Consider the following 11,974-nt stretch of genomic DNA (forward strand, 5'->3'; position numbering starts at 1 on the left):
GGAAATAGTGTTAGGACCTTAGACAGTGAGGAAGGAGGAGACAAATAGCCAAGTGTTACATTTCCTGCAGTTGCGAGGGAAGTTATTAGTTGAGATGAATGAAGTAGGTGTTGGGGGTAACAAAAAATGGATCATGGAATCATTGTAAGACTTGAATGACTATCCATGTGAAGTTTGCATGTTGCCTGCATGGGTTTCTGAAGTGTGCTACAGCCACAGTCGAACGATGTACAGGTTAGTGGATTAGCCATCGTTCTCGGGATAGGATGGGGGCATGGGGAGTGCTGGGTCTCTGGGGGGCTCTTTGGAGGGTCAGTGCAGACTCAATGGGCCAAATGGCTTATTTCCCCACTGTAAGGACTCTATGATTCTATAAAAAAAACTGGAAGAGTGGAATGGAGTCCTTAAAGTGAGCAGGGTATGTCAAAGTGTAGTCACGGCTATGGGAGTTAATGGGTTTATACTGACTATTGGTAGAGAGGTGATCATTAGAATTGAAAACAGAAGTCAAGGAAAGGAAGCAAAGAGTCAGATAATACACATCATTCTGCTAAATTGCGCTTTTTGTTAACACAAATTTGCTGTAATGTGATTGACGAATTGGGGACACTATTTCTAAAGTGCAAACTTTTGAAACATGTGTTGGCAGTAATGCGATTCCTTCGCCAACACTAAGCGCTGTTTCTACAGCATGATTTTTCTATAATGCAGGATTCCTCAAGAATGCAACCATTGCGTTATAGAAGAACTACCTGTACCACTTATACAGTGAATATAACAGAAGGAGAGTTGTGGGAGAGGTCCTGGAGTAGAACTGGAACAAAAAGACAGGAATAACTGGGGCCTATGCAGGTGCCTACATCTGCATTGCTTTGCTTTGTGAAACAAGTTAAAGGAGAAGTTGTTCAATGAGGGATCAAAGTTCTGCCTGAGGGAGCGGTGGTGGAGACTGGTCAGGCCTCTGACTAATCTGATGGAGGAGTACAGGGATTGGATGCCCATCATGAAGCAGTGAAGAAATTGTTGAAGTGTTACTGGGGTCCCAAAAGAATCACAAATGTAAATGTGTAGAGACTAAACAATTATTGTTGCTAATAATGTTGTTTCAACCAAACCTTCCAGCTTAATCTTTCAGAAGCCTTCTTTAATGCTTGGAAACAAACATAAATTGCCAACTGTAATTTTTCATCCTGCTAAGTATGATTAGTTTGTGCTTAAAATCTACTATCTTTCATAATGAGAGGCGCAATTGTGTTGTAAAAGACAATAACTGAGCATAAAATTCAGGCCTCAATATCCTTCCATTTAGGATTTCTGAACAAGAGCAATAACAATATCCAACTACAGGAGTCAAGGAGGCCATTTCATCCACTGTATCGGTGCCAACTCTGAAAGACCTTTCTAATTAGCCTTACTCTGTACTCCTCTGAGGAATATGCATCATAATAGCCAGCCTTAATTACAGGAAAGCAAAAATACTCTCACCTTAAAATCAATAACACAACCAATCAATAGGAGAAAAACTCTCTTTTCCATACCTGATTAGGTGTAAAAAAGATCAAAAGGTCTCCAACACCATCACCATCTAGATCTGGAAGTATCAATGCAGGTCCAATCACAGAAAGATTCACTGCAAAACTAGCATTAAGTATCCACAGCGTATCTCCTGAAAAATAACCAGACATTTTTAGTGCCCACAAAAATCAACAGCGTTACCCAAAGAATATTGACAGAAATCGACACATTTGAACGCTTCAGATTTCTGGGTTATTCATTCTTTTGACATTACCAGTCAAAAGATTTGATTCTGATTTGAAGCAAAAAAAAAAAAGGAAATATAGTAGAAGCAACTTTACAATCCCCAGGAAGACCAGTAACCTTTAAAAAGAATACTGAATGCCCGAGAGCAAGATATCAATTTTTAAGACTTCTCTTAAAATTTGCGAAAACGACAAGCATTATTGACACAACCATATTCTTGTAGGTAACATACTGAAAATTACAGAAAATATTTTCTCTTTAACTTTGAAAACAAAAAAAAATCCTTCATCACAGTTATACGGGGCATTTTCTGTTAAATGGCCATTTTATTCTTCTGGAACTAACATCAACTCCCTAAAAGATACTTACTTTGCTCTTTCACAGCTAAGTACAGGTTGCTCTGCTATAATGCGCGTTTTGTCAGTGCAAATTGGCTATAACGAGAATGAAGAATTGTAGATGTTGTTTGGATAATGCAGCACGATTTTCTATAGCACGAGGTTATAGAGGTACACAACTGTCACCTTATAGCAGAACGACCTATAAAATTACACAGGGAATTCTTTCACTCTAGCTTAAGGCAGGCAAATCATCCAGCCTCCTTTGAATCATCAACTCCGTTTCTTCAATCGGAGGGCGAGGTCCTTCTGCGTTTTGTTCAAGGGTCAGCATTTTCAGTCTGTGAAGTTGTAGTATTTTAGTAAGTTTTAGTAGACTTGTAAAACTTCCTATTGCCTTTCACCTCTCAAAGATCACTTCCATAGCAACCTGAATCACATGGATCATGTAACCAAGTAGAAAGACTAATGAGGCATTTTCTAAACCCCCAACTCCATTTTATCTCGGAATTAATCAACCAGTTTATTTCAGATCTCCAGTAACTGCAGTTCTTTATTTTATTTTACAGTTTAAATTATATCTCTTTATATTACCTGACATCCCTAACATCTCCATTTGGGAAATGGAGACAAACAACCCACTCATAGCCAGCATTACTGTTCCTATAATTACGTGCAGGTGCTGTAAAGATCATTTGTGTACCTTTTTTTGAAAATGTGGATTGAATTAAAAAAGCGCTGTTTTGAAACCCAAATATTTACAAGGATGACTAAATGTTTTGATAGTAAAGAATAAGATTTTTGTTTTTAAAAATCAACTCGATACTCATTTCTGTTTAATGTGGGTTCCAGCAATTTGCAGACAAACTAGAGTCAAAGGGTTGTTTACCAATGAAAATTCTGATTGATAATTGGTCCCTAGTTCACAAACCAAATGACAAAAGGTCCTCTGTCTGCCAACAAATGATTGTTTGCAATCAAAGCAGACAGAAGTTCAGACCAGGACAGGAATCAACATAGTTGCAACAGGCAAAACAAACTCTCAGTTCTCTACACAATCCATTTTAAAGCAGAAGAAAGCCAGCTTATCTTTCCTTCAACAGATGCTGCTAGTTGTGACTTATATTTAATAGGTCACAGACTTCTCTTGAGTGAAACAAACACCCTGTGAAAGCTATCTCAAGGAGGAACAGTGAATTCAGCAAAAAAAATCCCAAAAGGTCTTGGGAACAAAGATTACAGAACTGTTGCCCTTTCACCCTTTTTTTTCTGGTTTCTGTTATCTGCGTGTAAGGAGGAGTTTATACGAGGTTTGAAGTTTTAATTTGCAGACTTCACTTAGTTTAACCTGATTATAAAGAATGATTCTTGGTAAATGCAGGGGCGTTGCTCCTTGCTTTCTATCAACCTGTGTCTAAAAATTAAATCAAGATCATAAGAATCTTGTGTACTTCAATAAAATCACCTCTCCTCCTTTTAAACTCAAAACAATATAAACTCAATGGACTCATTCTCTCACTAAAGGACAACTCCCACATCCCAAGGACCAATTCAGTGAACTCTTGTATGGCCACCAATGAAAATACTGCCTTCCTCAAATAAAGGTAAAGGTAGAGTCACCATAGTCCCAGAGGACCATAGGCCGTTCTCTCATTACAGAGACAAATGGTGTTGCTTTAACCTAAGGGTCGCAAGCCTCAGGTGAAGGGAAAGGTTGAGAAGGTGGGACCTTCATGGTGACCTCAGCCAGTACGGGAAGTGAACCTCCACTATTGTCATTATTGTGTACCACAAACCAGCCAATCAGCCAACTGAGCTAACTGTCTTCCTTTTTACCTTAAATACAGAGATCCAACCTACATACAGCATTGCAAATGTGATCTCATCAAAGCCCTGTGCAATGGGACCAAGACTTGTTTATTGCAAGAAAGGCTAATGTGCATTTGCTTTCCTAACTGTTTGATGTACGTTACATTCCTTGTCTGAACACATCCAATTCTCTCTGAAAATCAAGATTTACAAGTTTCACCTTTAAAAAAATCCTGCTTTTCTATTCTTTCGATCAAAGTGAGTAACTTTGTACTTCGCTACATTATGCTCCCTTTGCCATCATGTTCCATGCGCTGTTCTCACCTCTATGCAGTCTGAGTCCTTCCAACAGCTTACCCTGCCATCGAGCTTTGTATTATCAGCAACCTTCTATCAATTACTGTTTTTCCATCTAAAATCGTCAAGATATATTGCAATCATTTCCTCAGCTATTTACAATCAGTCGTTGATCTTTCCCACCAATTCATTTATTGTTCAAAATTTTTTTTTTGGTTCCCTATATCACTCCAAGCTTTACTTCCCAGGCAAAGAAACATCCACTTGCTTACAGCAGAGTGATCAAGAAACTAACCGATTGTTGGAAAGGCCTACCTAATTTACCTATGGCTTTGACTTAGGCGGCAAGTTTAGCAAGTGGTTAATCCACAATAAACAGGTAGCTTGTTCCTTACTGCAAGCCTCAGTGCCACTGAGTTCTTCCACTTTAACTTTCCAAAAGCTACAGTCAATAGAGGGCTTGACAGATCCAACAGTATCTGTACAGTTGCCTCCTGGTATGGCATGCCTGGCTCAGCAGTTAGAGAGTCATAGAGATGCACAGCACAGAAACATACCCTTCGGTCCAACTTGTCCATGTCGACCAGATATCCCAACCCAATCTAGTCCCACTTGCCAGTACCCGGCCCATATCCCTCCAAACCCTTCCAAATGCCTCTTAAATGTTGCAATTGTACCAGCCTCCACCACTTCCTCTGGCAGCTCATTCCATACACGTACCACCCTCTGCATGAAAAAATTGCCCCTTATGTCTCTTTTATATCTTTCCCCTCTCACCCTAAACCTATGCCGTCTAGTTCTGGGTTCCCCCACCTCAGGGAAAAGACTTTGTCTATTTATCCTATCCATGCCCCTCATAATTTAGTAAACCTCTATGAGGTCACCCCTCAGCCTCCGACACTCCTTTTGCCTTCTACACCCTCATACCCTCTCCTCGCTCTTGCTCATGATTGGGGTCACCTTTCCAATTCCTCGGCCAGGTAAGTGACCTCCGCCAGCCCCACTACCATCAATGCACCTCCAAACGTACTCCTCCCTCCCACCAGAAGCTGAACACTCCCACTGTCTCCTGATCCCAATTCCTTCTCTCGCTCCCCACCCCCACCTCTCGTCTAACAGAAAGATGTGTTCTGCATCTGGGAGTGTGTGTGCGTATCTCTCATTACGTACACAAAAGCTAATCCAGAGTGGCACATCTCCAACCAGAAAAATCCAGGCTCACAATCCAATGCAATACCAAAGGAAGGTCATGCTGTTGGAGGTGCTGTCTTTCAGATGAGATTTTAAATTGAGAGCCTCATTTACCTGTTTTGATGGATGTAAAGGATCCAGGGTATTATACTAACGCGAGGTGCTGCATTTTGGAAAAGTAAATCTTAGCAGGACTTATACACTTAATGGTAAAGTCCTGGGGAGTGTTGCTGAACAAAGAGACCTTGGAGTTCAGGTTTGTAGCTCCTTGAAAGTGGAGTCGCAGGTAGATATGATAGGTGAAGAAGGCGTTTGGTATGCTTTCCTTTATTGGTCAGAGTATTGAGTACAGGAGTTGGGAGGTCACGTTGCAGCTGTACAGGATATTGGTTAGGCCACTGTTGGAGTATTGCGTACAATTCTGGTCTCCTTCCTATCAGAAAGATGCTGTGAAACTTGAAAGGGTTCAGAGAAGATTTACAAGGATGTTGCCAGGGTTGGAGGATCTGAGCTACAGGGAGAGGCTAACAGGCTGGGGCTGTTTTTCCTGGAGCATCGGAGGCTGAGGGGTGACCTTAGAGGCTAACAAAATTATGAGGGGCATGGATAGGATAAATAGACAAAGTCTTTTCCCTGGGGTCGGGGAATCCAGAACTAGAGGGCATAGGTTTAGGGTGAGAGGAGAAAGATATAAAAGAGACCTAAGGGGCAACTTTTTCACGCAGAGGGTGGTATGTGTATGGAATGAGCTGCTAGAGGATGTGGTGGAGGCTGGTACAATTGCAACATTGAAGAGGCATTTGGATGGGTATATGAATAGGAAGGGTTTGGAGGGATATGGGCCAGGTGCTGGCAGGTGGGACTAGATTGGGTTGGGATATCTGGTCGGCATGGACGGGTTGGACCGAAGGGTCTGTTTCCATGCTGTACATCTCTTTGACTCAATGACTAAGAACAAGGGAGTTCCCCTCAATATCCTGGGGAATATTTAATCCTCAAATCGAGATCTCAAAGAAACAAATCTTCTAGTCTTCTCATTACTGTTAGTGGAAGATTACTTTGCACAAATTGGCTACGCTTCATTGGTTGGGAAGCACATTGAGAAGACTGGTTATTGAGAAAAGTATGACAGAATGCAAATATTTTACCCTTTCTCCTCTTCACCACAATTTATATTGCCAACCCCCAGCAGTATTATGTCTTTAGCACAGGACGCACATTCATGGCTTTCTCAAATTACACTCCCACAAGCAGTATGAACATTTGACTCTTAGCAGTGTGCCCAAACTGCCAACTATACCACAGCATAATGTGAAAGTCTAACAATAGGACCCACTTGTTTTCTTAATCCAAAATAGCATGAGCATGTTTCAGGAGCGGTTGAGAAACATTTCAGAGTATCAAGGTAGAATGCAAAACATTATAATGCTGCTTCATAGACAAATGACAGCCAAAGTAAACCACACTTTATCGAGTCACTCTCACTTATTTATAAATGAGGAATTAGTAAACCAGACACACTGTCTCTTTCATAGACTGACTCAAGGATTTCTGGCATGACTTTGTACTTAAACTGCTTCTAACTGCATCTCATGACCTCCTGCATTGTAACTACTAGCTCGACACCCAGACAGACGATTGGCACTAAAACAAGACCCTAAAGGCCCAACAGTCAGATGCAGTGACTGTTGATATCACTCTAGCTGTGGATTTGAGACAATTAAGTCTCGACAACTGCACGTTCAGGTGCAGCGCAGACAAATTTTAATAAGGTACCAGCAGCCTGAAACATTGTGCACTAACTTTGCTCAGCCTAGAACAATGCACAACACAGTAACACTTCACGATGGCATAGATATCTGCTTTCTCTTCCATTCTAACTAAAGGAAGTGGAGAGCAAGGCTCTCAGTTCTTCGCCTCGAATGGAGTTTGGCAATAAGCCTGTGATCAAACTACATATTCGTTGTCCTCAGAGCACCATGTTTTAGCAAATTAGGTTCATATGAGCACCAACTCTCCCAATTTCATAAATGCAAAGGTTCACTTGATTTTCTAGTCTAATTTCAACTGGCAACAAAAAAATCCTAGTCAACTTTTTATTAATTCATGAAATTTTGGCATCACTAACAAGGCCAACATTCATTGTCCATTCTGAATTGCCTCTTGAGGAGGTGGGGGTGACACACATTTTTGAATACAGAGTGGCTTGCTAGGCTACTTTCAGCTGAAAATCGACAACATTGTTGTGGGACCTAATCTTCTTCTCCTTGTCTCTCACTTTGCTCTCTCATTAAATTCATATGCCACCTCAAACACCTAAGCTATGGTGCTGCCTTTCCAAATGACTAAAACCTTTACGAGAATAAAGTTCTTAGGAGAATGCTATTCGAAAGATAATGTATACCTGAAGAACTGATTGCAGTGATGAGATAAGGGGTTCCAATGATGAGGCATCCTGAAGTCTCCATACCACTGAGATGTTCAATTCCACACTGCACATGCTGAACATCCTCTGCTAAAGCTCGCTGCCATAGAAGACTGCCATTTGTTCCTGACAGCACCGTAACATAGGCACAGGGAAATGTAAGGCCTTAAAAAGAAAGGATGCAAAATAAATTAATGAATAAAGACACAATGTTGTTGGACAAGTTAAATGGTTTGGTATGTATGAAAAATTACTTCCTTGCTGCTTGAGTTCAGCACTGTGTGATCGGCATAGAGATGAACAGAGACCACATGCAATGCCTTGTGAAAACAAATCTGAAAAAATGATCAGCAACACTGTTCCTTGCTCAGACATTTCCCTCAGATTACACTTGTACCTCATGTGTAGCTTCATTGTTTCTGTCTTTACATACACGTTTTCGCACTAATATTTTTCTTTGTCTGGATATACTAAGTCATATTGTCTAGTCTGTAATTTAACTTGTACTGACATGATTTTGATCCATCTGTTCCATATACTAAGGTGAGGAGAAATTGTTGGTGCAAAGTTTGCAATAGGAACATGAAAACTTATTTTCTAAAATTGTAAATTACACAGCAATAAGTGGTAGTTTATAATACATAGCATTTTGCAAAAAACAGTGTTAAAGTGTCTCAATGATCTTAAGGGTTATTTTTCCTCTCCTCATCAACATTGGGAAACTACATATTGATGCATCACTAGTAAATTTGCAAACTGTGAATGGAGTTAAACTAAGAATACGAGGCTTTTCAGTGGCAACATTGTCACAGAAAGAGAATAGCGTTGAAGTCAGTACCAATAAAATTGAAGGGACTGTCCATTCAGAGATATATAATTAAGACACCGCCATTCATTGATATAACTCTAAAAGCTTTGTTGAATCACGATCTGAAAAACTGTTATGTTATGAAAGCAATGTAACGGTGAGGTAATGAAATACAAGAGTCTGAACAACACTGGGATAAAAATGAGAAAAGGTCTTTTGTGATTGTGACAGTCACTCACCCTCAGCTGCACATGATCCATTAACTATAGTGTTATTGGAGTACTTCAACGCAAATATCACATCACTAACTTTGTCTCTGTTCATATCCCACAGAGTGAAAAAAGGGTAACTCACTGTAACAAACAAATAACACAATACCAGTAGGTTAACAATGTTTCAAATATAGTTACTTCTGTTTCATTAACTTCATGAGAATTCTTTGTGCCTATTCAATTATCAAACACATTTAGAACTCAAACAAGTCATGGCTTAAGTGTTTTTAGTATAACTTTAAATAGTAAAGTAAGCAATGGCTTTATTCAAGAAGCTAACAATTAAAATTTATGCTGAAATAAATGCAGAACAAAGAGCCCAAATTAAAATGAAAGCCACCAAAATTAAGATTCTTACATTATCATGTTTCCTTTCAGTTATACAAAAGACACCTGCATTACATGGAACATACCTAACTCAATTAAACATTACCTGCATTTTCAAATGTTTTGTTCCAGGCCCTCTGTGATACAGGTCTCACTGGACAGGGAATTATGAAGGAAAATGCAAACACCACAATCAGACATAAAAATAATGCTACAAAGAAAGCAGCAGTTCTCCAATGGGAAAGCTGTCCAAACTTGGTAAATTTCTTGATTTTGGTTCCTTTGTGCCTGTTAGAAATGTCATTCGTGTCTTGGTTTCTGACCTCATCATTTTTCAGAGGATGTATCTCTCCCTCTGAATCTTGGTTTTCTGTCATATTCCCAGTCTACATCACAATGGGGACACAAATTCTTTTACAAACTGTCTTCTCTCTTCTTTCATCAATGCCTTTATCCTTCCTGCAAGGTTAAGGACATAGTTTAAAATCAAAATATACAAAGTTTTTTGCTATTTTGAATGTTTAGTTAAAAACATTTCGAAATTGCTGCAACTGGAATCTGCTATTTTCACTTCCTTGTGTTCACCTTAACAAAGAGCTTCTGTGGGATAGAATTACTCAACCCACAGTAACTACAATTAGTAGGATAGGCAGCAGAAGAAAAATGAAATTACTCTATAGGAAGAAAGCAGTGATCAGCATGTTTGATGTCAACGTCAAAATAGATTAAAGTGAGTCTTGTGACTTTACAAGAATATTATATTACAAAACATAATAGCATAATTGTCACAGCAATAATCTAACATGACTCTATACAGCGTTACTATATATTGGCAAGACTCAGCATGCCTTGGGGAACATTGATAACTGATGGAATGCCTGGTTTCTCCAAGTGGTTTACCCATTCCCCTGCTGCTCATCTTACACTAGTACAACAGAGGGATTTTGTTTTCTTCAGTTGACCCTCCGGAACTGTTCTCTCCTGCCTCCTTTCCTTCATCCAATCATGTCACCTTTCACTTGAGGTAACCTTCTTCACTGCCCACTACACCTCCAAACTTACTAACCATACTATTTTCACATAGAATCAATTATATAAATGACAAACAGCAGTAGACCCAGCACCGATCCTTGCGGCACACCACTGTTAACAGGCCTCCAGTCTGAAAAGCAATGTTACACCACCATCATGTCTTCTAACTTCAAGCCAATTTTATAAAACAAATGGCTAGTTCTTCCTAGATATAACCTTGTTAACCAGTCTACTGTGAGAAACCTTGTCAAACACCTTACTGAAGTCCATATAAACAATATCCACTGCTTTGCTTTCTTCAATCCTCTTTGAGTTTGTTGAAGAAATGACAATCAAGTTAGTGAGATATGATTTCCATGCACAAACCATGCTGACTATCCATAATCAGTCCATGCCTTTCCAAATAGGAGGCACTATAGTTTAATTGAGGAGAAAGTGAGGTCTGCAGATGCTGGAGATCAGAGCTGAAAATGTGTTGCTGGAAAAGCGCAGCAGGTCAGGCAGCATCCAGGGAACAGGAGAATCGACGTTTAGGGCATAAGCCCGAAGAAGGGCTTATGCCCGAAACGTCGATTCTCCTGTTCCCTGGATGCTGCCTGACCTGCTGCGCTTTTCCAGCAACACATTTTCAGCACTATAGTATAATCCCAATAAGGTGAGCATCCCTTTATTTATCAGTTCCACCAAAGTAACTATTTTCCACCAATGCCTCTTATCCATCACATTAAGTAGCATAACCCTCCACCGATCCGAATCTCACCTGCATAAACCGGGAACCTAAAGCTTCTGTTCCCTCTCTCACAGTATAACTTTTGAAACAGCACTTAAATGCTTTCAAGTGAGCATGGTTAACCACTCCAAATAATTATTTTTCCCCAAACCTGTAGTGGCAAATATATCAGACAGGTATCTCTGAGTTGGACACAAAGATTTAGAGACCAGGAAGTTATTATTTCAATATTTCTGAACATGGACACCACAGGAGGCGACTGAAGAAACGTGTAGGCACATTTGGTAGCTTTTGCCATATCCTACAGGCAGTGGCTAATGAGTATATCAAGGTGATCATCGGTGCTGCATTCCAGATAACTTTGTCCGCGACTGAAATAAATTTGGACCGAAATAAACTTTTGAAGAACAGCCCCAGTTTTATTTGACAACTTCTCTCTCAGGTCTATTTCACAATCCTGCACTTACCTCACCTGTGAGAACAAGGAAAGATCAGCAAAGTCAGGACATACCTTTGTGTTTAACCTACGCGGCTGGAAGTATTCACTGCCCGACCATCTGAGGAATAAATCTAATTACAGGGAGGGTCAGCCAAAATAACACAGAACAAGCTTAGCCCCCATGGAAACAGGCTGTAAACAAGAGAGTCCTCGAATAGAAACTACCATTTCACATAACAATCACAAAAACATATGGAAAATAAACGTCCGGAAACGTAATTCTTACAATTGGCAGCTGTTGTAAAACCATCAGAAAGAAAACCACAGAGAGAGAGAGAAAGATAGCCACAAACTCCTCTTACCCTCACACACACACACCGACCCAGCACATCGTCATGGCCGCCTGACTACCGGCGAAAGACGCATTTGTGCGGAGCCCCGCTCTGCTCTCTGGGTACTGTAGTCCGTTCACGCCTTCCAAAGCGAGATGAACATGGGAAACGGACTACACCTCCCGCTATGCGCGAGCGCTAGGCGCGATCCAC

At 40.3% G+C, this 11,974-nt stretch overlaps 1 protein-coding gene across 4 annotated transcripts in view; it reads right to left on the reverse strand.

Moving 5' to 3' along the window:
- Window positions 1-11,822, reverse strand: part of fam234a (family with sequence similarity 234 member A) — a 43,264-nt gene extending 31,442 nt beyond the window's left edge. For 2 of the 4 annotated variants that reach the window (XM_043711159.2, XM_087998000.1), the window contains exons 1-5: window positions 11,716-11,822; window positions 9,335-9,687; window positions 8,869-8,982; window positions 7,801-7,986; window positions 1,539-1,666 (exon numbers count right to left, since the gene is read on the reverse strand). In XM_043711159.2, coding sequence (XP_043567094.2) covers window positions 1,539-1,666; window positions 7,801-7,986; window positions 8,869-8,982; window positions 9,335-9,605 — 699 coding nt within the window. In that variant the 5' untranslated portion in view covers window positions 9,606-9,687; window positions 11,716-11,822. Of the gene's footprint in view, window positions 1-1,538; window positions 1,667-7,800; window positions 7,987-8,868; window positions 8,983-9,334; window positions 9,688-11,501; window positions 11,616-11,715 lie in introns of those variants that run through there. The other 2 variants (XM_087998001.1, XM_087998002.1) reach the window with 2 other exon arrangements.
- Window positions 11,823-11,974: the final 152 nt, after the last annotated feature.

Source organism: Chiloscyllium plagiosum, unplaced genomic scaffold, assembly GCF_037043375.1.
Source record: "Chiloscyllium plagiosum isolate Xiang-an unplaced genomic scaffold, Cpla_swu_hap1 HiC_scaffold_20, whole genome shotgun sequence".
In the NCBI taxonomy this organism is placed as follows: Eukaryota; Metazoa; Chordata; class Chondrichthyes; order Orectolobiformes; family Hemiscylliidae; genus Chiloscyllium; species Chiloscyllium plagiosum.